At 44.9% G+C, this 12,800-nt stretch overlaps 1 protein-coding gene and 2 long non-coding RNA genes across 3 annotated transcripts; all 3 read left to right on the forward strand.

Moving 5' to 3' along the window:
• Nucleotides 1-3,835: 3,835 nt before the first annotated feature.
• Nucleotides 3,836-4,613, forward strand: LOC113566626. The gene is made up of 3 exons (XR_003409170.1): nucleotides 3,836-3,928; nucleotides 4,000-4,364; nucleotides 4,428-4,613. It is a non-coding gene; the product is annotated as an uncharacterized LOC113566626 (long non-coding RNA).
• Nucleotides 4,614-5,485: 872 nt separating this feature from the next.
• Nucleotides 5,486-5,875, forward strand: LOC6597638 (mitochondrial import inner membrane translocase subunit TIM16). Its single transcript, XM_002022705.1, has one exon. It carries the CDS (start codon nucleotides 5,486-5,488, stop codon nucleotides 5,873-5,875), a length of 390 nt encoding a protein of 129 aa, XP_002022741.1.
• A 368-nt stretch (nucleotides 5,876-6,243) lies between these two features.
• Nucleotides 6,244-6,850, forward strand: LOC113566623. The gene is made up of 3 exons (XR_003409165.1): nucleotides 6,244-6,332; nucleotides 6,404-6,601; nucleotides 6,665-6,850. It is a non-coding gene; the product is annotated as an uncharacterized LOC113566623 (long non-coding RNA).
• Nucleotides 6,851-12,800: the final 5,950 nt, after the last annotated feature.

Genomic DNA, 12,800 nt, shown 5'->3' on the forward strand with positions numbered 1-12,800 from the left:
TACATATAGGTGGATCGGTCGCAGTTGTTTTTTAATTTGTTGAATTTCTTAATTTTCGATTTAACTTTTATGTAATTTTTTGCTGTTTGGAAAATTTAAAATTCTCTTTTCCTCCCTCTTGCTGTTCTGCTCTCACTCGTTTACTCTTCTCTTGATTACAAATCCCAGAGAATCCACCGACGAACTCCCTCCTATCCACCATGCAATCGGCCTCAACCGTCCGCTCGCTTGCTTTACAACATGAAATTTCAATTAGGCTGACCCCGATGCCCTTTGCTGTTTTTCTGGTCAATTTACTGCAACCAGACGTATTGGCAGCCCGCCACCCAGCACCCATCTCCGCCTCTTGGTCATCCTCACCCATTTCCCATTAGGTTGCAATTTTTTTGAATATCATGGAGAAACTTTTGATGTTAAAATCAGGCAAGGGGCACAGCAGCACCCCCAACGAAAACCATAGTGCAAGAATAAAGGAATATATTTATATTAACCAAATAAATGCACTCCTGCGGGACATACCTGGGAGAATAGAAATCGGGAGAATTCTTCCGTAAATTAAAGAATGCTTTGCCGGGAACTTTCGCTGAGGAGAATTGGGCTCGATTGGCCTTGAGCATGGATGCCAAAATATTTAGCTATGATCTTCATCAGCAGTACAATTTTTCACTTACTTGGCCAAGGGGTGCGACTGCCGAAGGGTGCACCCGAATGAATGGGCCATTTTGTGGTGAATGGTAGCTCCAGAGCACTTTCGCACGCCACCCATGCCCATGGGCTCCTCCTGCGCCCTGCCCTCTGCCCCTCCGTTCCATCCAATCCAATCCCGTCCAACCAACTGAAAGCAAATGCAACTTATGCGACACGCACAGTTGATTAACAATGTCGCAATTTTTGAACCGAGCCAACTACGTCGAAGTCCCGCAGCCATGGCCATGGCCGTGCTTTCGAATCCCCCGGCACGCCTCTGGCGACCAACTCCAACAACTGCCCTCCCTCACAGGCACACGCACGATTATTGCACATCACTAATTAGTGATGTGTGCGACGCATCGCGCCTACAATTTTAGATCATGAGGACGAGGAGGACGAGGAGGAGGAGGAGGAGGAGGATACGGTGGAACTGGCAGAAGCGAGACCTGACGTTGACATTCCACTAACAGTGAAATTGTTTTCCAAATCCTAAGCTTGCATGTTAGCCACAAGCAACAACAGTACGCAATTCGGCCAGGGAGTGGGAGTGGATAGCCGGTGGCGGACTGGGGCTGGAGACTGGGGACTGGCGGCCAGGGGTCGGGGCGAACCACGAACGGCAGCAGCGAATGAATGGCAATGAATGCGACACTGGACACGAACACTAGGCCTGCTCCGACCACTTTCAGCGCCATGGCCATGGCCATGCATCACCGACGCCAGCCTTGCCACGTTGCAGCGGATCCCACGTTGCAAGTGCGTGTGTGGTAAATAGTGAACTGTTCCCCATCCCCTACCTTCTACCCTCCACAGATGAGTGTACTCTTCTCTGTACTCTATCTCGAAAGAGATTATCAGCTATTATCTATTGGTTGGTTTATTCTAGAAGTACTCTATACTGAGGAAGAAATTATCTTTTATTCTCATTAATTGCATGTAAAACATTATCGTATGATAATTCATTCAATCTCGAACGGTTCTTATATGTATATTCATCTATTCCATTTATTGCCCATCCAAATCAGTTTCAGTAAGGGAAACCTCCATGAGGTTTATTTGAGTGCGACAAAATTCGCACTTCTTGTTGCATTTGCACTCTAAAATTTTTTCTTGCATTTTCGAGGGAGGAGAGGACACTGTGTGGGCTGGCGCTCTGCCTGTCGGGGGATTAAAACTGCCGGATGCAGTGCGGAAATCAAAATGCTATGGCGGCCAGCCATCGGACACAACTGACGAGCGTTCCATCCGCTGGCCGCACTCCTACTCCTCCCGGCAACAGCACAAAAAATACCAAACCAAATGGAATCAGAGTTGGAATGGGAATTGGAATGGGAATGGGAATAGGCATGGGAATAGATGTAGTTGTAGGCATAGAAGTCGGAATGGAATCGGAATCGGAATCGGTGGACCGATCGGGGCGGTAATAGAAGTTTAAATGGCAACTAATCGCAAAAGTCAGGACTCCTGCCAGTCCTGCCAGAACGAAGCGAGCACGATGCTGGCCATGGCCACGTTTAGATAGCCATGTGGAGGTGTTTGCATAATGAATGAGCCCCAGCCAACAGCTAAAGCTGCGGCTTCTGAACTAGAAAATGGGGAGCAGCAGCGTCCACAGTTTTGGTTTCAGTTTGGGTTTCGGGCGGCTCCAGACACCAGTTCACGCACAAGACAATGAAATCAAACAACAAAACGCAAATGCGATCAATTACAGTTGGTGAATTTTAACGGAAAATGGCCAGAAAGCCGAGAGCTGCAACAGTTGTGTAAATGATGATTCCACTGCCACACAGAGAGATGGCTCGCTGCCGCTTCTTCTCTCCATGCGACACATAAAATTATGACTGCCAGGGATCCGGAGCGGCAGAGGCGGATGGGCTCTGGGATGCGACCCCGGCAAGGCAACAAGTCATTATTGTAATTACGTTAATACCCCTAACGCACACGTTACATTGCATCAGATCTGCCCCAGAGAGAGTGGGAATTCGGGAAGGACCAGCTGCCACAACGTACGTGCCCCAAGGATTGGAAGCAGCAGAAGCAGCAACAACCACTAGAGGGACTTAACTGCTTGACAGCCCTACGCCCGGAAGTCTGTCAATTTGCGTATAATTTGTTTATGAGCTTCACACACACTCACTTACATACATATGCAGATACGCCTCTGGAGCGGATGCGGAAGCTGAGAGAATCTGAGCAAGGAAACGTTTTGATTACATTCCATTCCATGTGCCAAGCTTTTGACACAATCGTTGGCTGGCATTTTTAGGCATATTCAGAATACAAAATGACTCTGACGAAGAGAACGTGAAACTATTCAATGAAGTGTGTCGAAATCTCGCCGAATGCAATCTCAGCTGCATTCAGCTGTCCATATATGCAATAATATGCGCATACGATATTAACAACGAAAACATCATTCAGCTTTGGTATTTTTCCCCTGTAGACGAAAAGCGTCCCCTCCGCGACACATCAAAATAAAGTACTAGATCAAACGTAATTTCTCTTTAACTTTACACGTAGTACCGTGAATACAATAAGTATATTCATGTTATTCTAATAAAGCGACGAATCGAGTTATAACCCATCGGATAATAAGAAAAACAGGAGGTCCACTATTGGTTGTCTTTCGCTACAGCTGAGACCATTGTGGATACATTTCTATATTTTGGTCATTTACTAGTTAGTGAGTTACTACTCTTCTCAGATATAACATTTATATGATTAGGGGTCTACTCTTGTTATGTCAATTCTGTTTGTTTTTAACAACGTGGGCAAATTCTAAGCCTCGCACAAAAGCTTTCCTTTCGCCCATGTATGTATTTCCCTAATGTGCATTGCTAGGCCCGGTGCTAACAGGTGTCGTAGAACGGAAATGTACTAGACTGTACAGTATCAGAGCTGCCGAAATCTAGCCATGACATTCAAATCTTCCCAAGAACACGTTGTCAAAAAATTGGATAGCTGTAGTAGGCCATGCTCGGTTCAAAACCAGTCGTAGTGCAAGTGAAAGTTTACGAGCTGTTGAAAAAATCAAACAAATTCAGTATCGTTTCGGGCTCCATAGGGGCAACATCTCCTAAAAAAAACTTAGTTTCGGTTATACAAATAACAAAATTGTTGTGTTAAAAATAAAATTTTAGTAAAATTTAAAATGTGAAAAAACCAGAAGAGCACTTACACAAATCGGCACACAAAATGCCTCGTTAGGCTAATAGCAGATATGCCTAACGTCGATATAGTGAGTGTTAAACAGCAGCGCCTCCGTTGCAAGCCAGTTTCGACCCTCAATGCTCTTCGTTCTTCTTCTAGTCAGCCAAGGCACATACACGCACAACGTTATGCGAGACAATGCTGCTAGGAAAGCCCTGTAAACTGATGTGACGCTCTCCGTAGGATGGAACAACTTCTGCTGCTGGAGTTACACAAACAAAATGTGTTTCTGGCGAGCCCACGACCCTCGGGAGGGTATAGTTGTGGACAACACACTTGCACACTTGCACACCCTCGGGAGGGTATAGTTGTGGACAACACACTTGCACACTCTTATTTCGATATTTGGAATGATGGCATTTTCTACTTCTACGAATCACAAGGCGACAACTCTACTTAATCTGGCGAACAATCTACTCTGGTACACAGCCATCCTTGACGGACAGCGTACAGCTTTTGACGGGGTAAGTGGAAGCCGTGGCAAATAGTGGATGCACCGCGAACTAATTTATCATTACCCATCACAGCTTTCCTAGCTTTTTATAGCGGTGACATACTAGAGGTTATTACACGCACATATTCACGCACTACACATTCACAATTTCTCGTTAAATAACTCAAGGCTAATGGCGAGTCCGTTGGTATGGCGAACACACATTTTAATGTTTAATACAATTCTAGCATGTTAATAAATATAATTAAAGAAATGACAATTGTTTCACTTTACCTTGAATTGAATTGAACGGGTGGCTTTGGTTGCGAAAATTTTACAAATTGGGTGTTTTTATACCCGATACTCAAAATGAGTATTGGGGTATATTAGATTTGTGGTGAAAATGGATGTGTGTAACGTCCAGAAGGAATCGTTTCCGACCCCATAAAGTATATATATTCTTGATCAGCATCAACAGCCGAGTCGATTGGGCCCTGTCTGTCTGTCCGTCTGTCCGTCCGTCCGTCTGTCCGTCCGTCCGTCTGTCCGTCCCTATCAGCGCCTAGTGCTCAAAGACTATACAAGCTAGAGCAACGACGTTTTATATCCGGACTTCTGTGATATGTCACTATTACGAGAATATTTCAAAACTTTGCCCCGCCCACTTCCGCCCCCACAAAAGACGACAATCGGTTGCATCCACAATATTGAGGATACAAGTAAACTAAAAACGCAGAATCATACTGATTTTCTGTCTCTCTCTCGCACGCACTCTTTGTCGTGTCGTTTAATATTGTGCAGTGTCTGCCGGAGGAGAGCCATACTGACTAAGTATCGGGTATAAATGTAGAGTTGCGGTGACCGCAGCAACTCGCACCGTTCCCCCTCGTTGCCTCTGCAAAAGTGCCTCTGAGACCGTGAATACAATTTATTATATTCATGTAATTGATCAGCAGCAGCTCTGTCGACAGAGGCATGTTCTCCTGTCGTTGGCTCATAAAACTACGGATTCTTCTGTGACCCATCGGTAATTAGGAAAAAAGGAAATCCACTTTTGGTTGCCGTCAATACAGCTGAGAAAATTCTGTATATATATATATATGTTTATATATTTATTCGGATACTAAAATCCAGATATTAAGTTTCGTTGTTATGGCCCGGTACTTGGTGAGGATCGTTCTCTTGGGCGCCCAGTCGATTGGCAAGGCGTTCGCGAAGACGGTGCGTCAGGAGGTCGAAGTTTACAGGGAGGCAGCCCGGGTGCATGCAGCGCAGTCCGCCACCTTTAATCCCACCAAAACCGATGCTGCGCTCAAGGGTATGACGCTGGAAGAGGCGCAGCTGATTCTGAACGTAAAGGATGTGCTGGATCGCGGAGAAGTCGAGAACAAGTTCCAGTACTTGTTTCATGCCAATCAGAAGAAGGCAGGCGGATCGTTCTACATTCAATCGAAGGTCGTTCGGGCGAAGGAACGTATTGATCAGGAGATCAAGAAGTGGAAGGCCCAGACCCTATCGCAGGCCCAGTCAGGACATGCATAAATGATTGGGGGTCTACTCTTGTTATGCCAATTGTGCTGGTTTTGAACAACGTGGGCAAATTCAAAGCCTCGCACTAAGAAATGATTCACAAAAGCTTTCCTTTCGCCCATGTATTTCCGTAATGTCAATTGCCATGACATTCAAATCCACCCAAGAACACGTTGTCAAAAAATTGGATAGCTGTAGTAGGCCATGCTCGGTTCAAAACCAGTCGTAGTGCAAGTGAAAGTTTACGAGCTATTCAAAAAATCAAACAAATTCAGTATCGTTTCGGGCTCCATAGGGGCAACATCTCCTAAAAAAAACTTAGTTTCGGTTATAAGAATAACAAAATTGTTGTGTTAAAAATAAAATTTTAGTAAAATTTAAAATGTGAAAAAACCAGAAGAGCACTTACACAAATCGGCACACAAAATGCCTCGTTAGGCTAATAGCAGATATGCCTAACGTCGATATAGTGAGTGTTAAACAGCAGCGCCTCCGTTGCAAGCCAGTTTCGACCCTCAATGCTCTTCGTTCTTCTTCTAGTCAGCCAAGGCACATACACGCACAACGTTATGCGAGACAATGCTGCTAGGAAAGCCCTGTAAACTGATGTGACGCTCTCCGTAGGATGGAACAACTTCTGCTGCTGGAGTTACACAAACAACTATACTTAATATGGCGAACAATCCTCTACTCTGGTACACAGCCATCCTTGACGGACAGCGTACAGCTTTTGACGGGGTAAGTGGAAGCCGTGGCAAATAGTGGATGCACCGCGAACTAATTTATTATTACCCATCACAGCTTTCCTAGCTTTTTATAGCGGTGACATACTAGAGGTTATTACACGCAAATATTCACGCACTACACATTCACAATTTCTCGTTAAATAACTCAAGGCTAATGGCGAGTCCGCTGGTATGGCGAACACACATTTTAATGTTTGATACAATTCTAGCATGTTAATAAATCTAATTAAAGAAATTACAATTGTTTCACTTTACCTTGAATTGAATTGAAGGGGTGGCTTTGGTTGCGAGTGAAAATTTGACAATTAGTGCAAAGTCGTCAGCTGAGGTACAGTGATGTTAAACGTCTACAAGCTGCATTAGTATTGAAACGATTAGTGTTGCGCAGCATCAGCAGCAGAGGAGCAGTGCTGAGAAATGCAAAATGAGACGATTGTAAATTCGACTGCTGAAAGCTGGAAATGAATTAATTGTGACATCCAGCATGGAGATTTTTCTACATGAATAATGGATATCGATAGATAATCTTTAATGCTTAAACACTAATTTTATATGTGCGCGCGTGTACGTGAAAAGAGCAACAATTTATATTCAAATTGCGCTTCCAGCATGGACATGCCATTGATCTCTATAATGAGGCACGTTTTACCAAAGCAAAAGTTCAACCCACACACACATGCATATCGTATTATTATTGCAATTTTCAATTTGTGTGCATTTAAAATGCAATTTTCTCTGGCAAAGTGAGAGACGAGGCTCAATGAAATTTAAGTTATTTATTTATAAGCATTGTTGCTGTGTCCGGCACTGTGTCGTGGCCGGGGGTGGGTGCGACGATGTCCAGTGTTGTCAGTCCGTGGCCAAAACTCTTAATAAAAACAATTAAACCAAATTGGCCCCAATTGTATGCGGGAAATTAAATAAAAAAAAACAAAATTTATTTAAACCAAAAATGCCGCCAAACGCCACTCAAGACAGCTTTGCGACAGTTGTAATCCAGAGGGGTGTTGGTTCAAACACCCTTCAAAAAATTGATGATCAGGATGTCGGATGGGAGAGAATAAAAAGATGATGATGCTAAAAACTGCACACTTAAGTGGAAATGCAGTCGAGTGTCGCCATCATCATCATCATTGCAGCAGTGAAGGCACCTCTGGCAGGAAAAAAGCAAATGCAGAGCAAGTACGCGCATCCACACACACACACACACACACACACACACAATCCATGAACAAATGATAAGCAGCAAGTCGACGTCAATGCCGCTGCGATTTGCGTTCGTCGTTTTCTTAGTTTTTTTTCGATTCTTCTCCTATACCCTGTATTCGTTGAGCACAAGGGTGTAAGCATTTTCCTAAAGGACAAGACAAGCAAATCTCCTTAAGAAATTCGTTGCTCGTTTGTTTCCTCTCATTTTTAAATGGTATTTTATGTTTTAGTATAGGGTATCCTTTGGTCGAGCTATCCACTGGAGCGTTCTTAGCTGCTTTTTTAAACTTTTTAGTATGGAAAAACTATTCAAGTCTAATGGCACGAAAGAGAATAATGACGCACAATACACTTCGACAGTTTAAACGGATTCACATGATTACAACTAAAACGGGGGAGAAGATCTGAAGAGCCGCAGCAGAGTGAAGAGTGGAGCGTGGAGCGTGGAGCCTGGAGAGCGGAGACCGTGGAGTGGAGAGGCGATGACGACAACGGCTGCGTAGCCCTTAGCTGCACTGCATTGGCAGTAAGTAATGATGTCTGTCGATGTTTGCAGAAACTTGTTAACCATTTGAAGGCGACAAATGTCGTGCCCATTTTATCAAGTCATAACAGTGGGCCACATGGCATTAAGACGCGCTAAGCTCTCATCCAATCAGCATCTCTGGCTTGGCCCACAGTGCGCGGCTATGTCAAGCACTTCATTTCCTTCGGGAAGTGCCTTCAGGCAAACAAATTGCTAAATATAATGGATCAAGGTGGGCGCGGCCAGATCGTTGATGGTAGTTGGACTTCCTTGCCGTCCTTAGCATGCGGTCGTCGTGGCGCTGTCCGGGAAGCGAAATTTCTGGTTGCGCAGATAAGAGTCGAGGTACTCCTGGCTGATCAGCGAGTCATAAAACTTTCCTTCGAGGCTGCCCAGGACCCAGTCGAAGAGATATAGAAAAACAGATTTTTATTTATTTAAATAATGTTTGTTAAATATTTCGTTAATGCATATCCCATAAATGATACTGTAGTAGGGAAAGCGGTACACGCATTCTAATCACACACGCACAAACACCTCAAACACACAATACTAATTGATTTGATACAAGAAAAGAAAAAATAATTAAATAATGCATTTATTTATTTATACAAATATAGGGAGAGCTTTTATTATCCTACAATAGCTGGAGCGGCACACGCATTCCTATCAAACACGCAGACACAACTTAAAACCTTGTGGCCCAGCAACTGGAATCTGCAACCAATGGACTAAAAGACTGTGCACGAATAATCCGAAAAGCACAGAGAGAGAGCAGGCAGCAGAGGGAGCTCGACATTCAACAGCAACGGCAATACGGAGGAGACGATCCAGCGAAATGCAGGGAACCCACAGTATACTCACGAAAGCAGAGACACCGAAAGAACAGTCCATAAAGAAGAATGCAGGCAATCCAGACAAAGTGAGAGCAAGAGCGCGAGCAGCAGACGCGCTTATGCTTTCCGGAGAGTGTGTAGGCGATGCAGCCGATGATGCGTGACATCAGTGAACACAGAAGAACGATGATCCAAAGCAAACTGGATAAGAGCAATAACAAATTGTTCCCGCAAGTCCGTTATTACGTTCAGATTTTATATTTATATTAAAAACTCAACAAAATTAATGTTCAATAACAATGAGAACAAAAATGAGTCCCTGGTGCAGGACCGAGAAGAAAATACGACCGACTTCGGCAAGATCTATACGGTAATCTAGAGATACACGTTTTCAACTATACAGCCGTGATCAAAGTGCAGCTGCGTGGGCAAGATCAGCTTGGAAATCAGCTCTATGAGCTATGTAATACAGCCCTTTCATTTTTCGCTATGGCAATTACATCACTCCAAAAATATACAAACTTCCCTTGAGCACTGCTCAAATTAACAGTAAATGAGGAGAAACATATGTAATTGCAGCGAAAAAACAGATATCAAAATCACACTGCTTAAAGTTTGGGTCCAAGTTTCTTAATTGCAGAAGCTGCTGGTGCTTCAGCGCTATCATACGATAATGTCAATGAAATTCGATTGCAGACTGCACCCGATTTAAAAATGCATGTCATGTGCACACGTTCACACTGGTCGCCTCGAGTCGCAGAGATCCGTGTGCATGTGCGACAATCCTCCTGTGAAAGGGACTCTGATTCCCATTCTGATTCCGACTTGGTCCATGATTTTCTAATTCAATTATTATTCAAATCATATAATTTCATCTTGATGGCACGCACAGCACGAAAAAGTGTCAGACGGTGGCTGCTGCAGTGGCGGAAGGCGGCATGTAATAATCATATTACGTATACGCGACTACCGCAGGCGGCACATCACTTGTACTGGTTGCAAATCCAATTTCATGCTTGTGGTAGGCACAAGGACATCAGGAAACAAGAACACCGGGATACTGGGATACTGGGAACACCAAGTAGACAACAACGATGAAAACGAAGACTGCCTGCTGTGTATGAGTATGTCACGCTCGCATACAATGAAATTTGTTTGCTTCATTCCTTCATAATTTTTTTGTTATTTTGCCTGGAATCCCACTGCCATTGTCTCCTCTGGCTTGTCCTTCATTTGTCGCCGCTTGCATTTATATTATTTTGCATATTAATATTGTTAAAAGCGAGCCAAGGAGACATGCGGCAAGCTCCACGAAATTAGCCAGCCATTCATGCCGCCTCGTTGTGGTTAGAAGAAGGACAGATTGGCGACGTCTGGCAGCGGGAGGCCATATCAATTCACCCACCGGAAAGCACGCAGCTCCAGCAGTAGCAGCAACATCAGCAACAGCAGCAACAGCAGCAACAATAGCAACAAAAGCAACAGCAGCAGCAAGAGCAGCAACGACAGCAGTGTCAGTGGCACAAAAGAATGTGGCAAGCATGGGGCTCATTCCATTCCGTTCGTGTCGTTTCGCTGCGGCTCGGCGGGAGTTCGAAAATCGTAAACATGTCCGACCATGGGGAGAGGATATGCAAACATATCGCATGAATAAGGTAGTTATATAATATGACTGTATATGTATGAATACACCAGGTTGTGTGTGTGTGTGTGTGTGTGTGTGTGTGGGTGTATGCACTTATTAATGCGTATTCATTGTGACATCCGGCGCGAGGAAATTATATTCCCCAACGGTCTGCTACCCAATCATCGACCATGCCTTGCCACGGTTCGCCTTGCTCCTGGCTCTACCGCTGTCTCTGCCACTGCCTTGCCTTGCGGACCAGACGTTTTCTTTTGTCGATTTAATTGAAATAATTGCAAAAATGCAAATTGAATGGACAACAGTTGACACAGGATATTAACCATGGACGATGGTCGGTGAACGATGGACGATGGACGTGGCAACGATGGCTGGAGACGACTACCGCTGCGCTCCGGCTCCCTTAATGAGCTAACGAATGGCACTGGATAATTGGGTGAAGACCACATATGCAGCTGGGGACCATTACATAAGGAGAAGCAGCAATGAACGTTACATGGGATCAGAATCCACGGTAATCCAAGAGTATAATGTAAGGGAAACTCTCAGACATCCTTCTGATGTTTCCCATTGTTTTGGTAGAATTAAATACTGATGTTTTAGCTTCCGTTATGATTGAAAATCAATCATATCCAATAATTATTGCAGCCAGAAGGGGGAAAACCAAGTGTACGCTTCTGTGGAGCTCGTCTCGACCACTTCAGAGATTCCATTTAGCACCTCAGCGAGCTGTAATGAGGCCACGAGGCGCGTTGTATTGGCAACATTTGCCACATTATGCGATAGTGCGGTAGTTTGAAGCCAGAGGGCGGATATGCGGATATGCGGATGTGCGGATGTGCGGATGTGGCGGCTGTTCAGCCAGCCGCCGACTAAACCGAGTACCCATCATCGATGTTGTCGACGGTAATGATGATGATGATGATGGTGTTTGGTTTTGTTGCCTGTGTCTGGGCAACTTCCGTTTCGTTGCAATGATGAACAACAACCATCGAACTCGGGTCTGGTCTGCGTGCCCCAAACCCGGTCTGTGTCTGTTTCTGTGGCTGTGCCACTGTCTGTGTGTGCGCACCGTACGCATCCTGGCCCCAGGTTGCAGCATAATTGTGTTGATTAGCTAATTAGATGTAATTTCGCGGCCGGAAATTGGCAGTGGCTGCAGCCAGGGCCATTTGGGCGACAATTCCTGGAATACTCCCCCGAATAGGTCGCTCCTTTAATTCTAATTTTTAAGTGCAATAGCAGTCGAGGTCATCCCGTTCCCCAACACTGCAACACCCGGCATAATCTTGTCATGAATATGTTTGTTTAGAGCAGCCATGTCTCGCCTTGAAGAGTTCCGCTCCATCAGATTCAGATACTTCGGCCCTCTGGTCCGCATCGCCCCGCCCCGCCCCGTCTGATGCTGACGTAAAAGTCGCGCCATAAAAATTCATTGGCAAACGAGCCAAAGTATTGCCACACTGCCACTGCCACAGCTAGTGCCTCTGGTTAGTGCGCCACTGGCTGTGGCAGTGGCAGTGGCAGTGGCAATTGCCGAGAGTAGTCCAGACGAGACGCCATCGCCACTGACTGAGCTGCAAAAAGCCACTGGAGCGCTGCCGGCTGGGTAACGGATCTGATAGTTGAGCTGAGCCCCAAGCCATAGCTCTGGGCGAGCCCTCTACGTGCAAATCATTTACAATCCAAATATCAGGGGAATGGGGGAGGGAAAAGTAATTACATAGGTCGACCTAATGCTATCGATTGCTTGCAGCCTTTTCGAAATGTATTCGTTTGCTCGGTCACTTTTTGTAAACTGCTCAAAAAGTTTGTCCCCGTTTTCATCGGCCAACCAGGACCAACCATGAATGATGCATAAAAACCAAAAATAGGAAACATTTTATAAAAGGAATTGCATAAAGTTTTTCGTCTTTTTTTTTAGCTTTTCTCCTAAACAGCGCAGCGTATTAAGGGCGACTGGTGGGAGCGGGGCCTA

The sequence above is a fragment of the Drosophila persimilis genome, unplaced genomic scaffold, assembly GCF_003286085.1.
Source record: "Drosophila persimilis strain 14011-0111.01,24,50 unplaced genomic scaffold, DperRS2 tig00000804-arrow-arrow-pilon, whole genome shotgun sequence".
NCBI lineage: Eukaryota > Metazoa > Arthropoda > Insecta > Diptera > Drosophilidae > Drosophila > Drosophila persimilis.

Coding starts and splice junctions, on each gene's coding strand:
- LOC6597638 (XM_002022705.1), top strand. CDS start 5,486: ATGGCCCGGTACTTGGTGAGGATCGTTCTCTTGGGCGCCCAGTCGATT.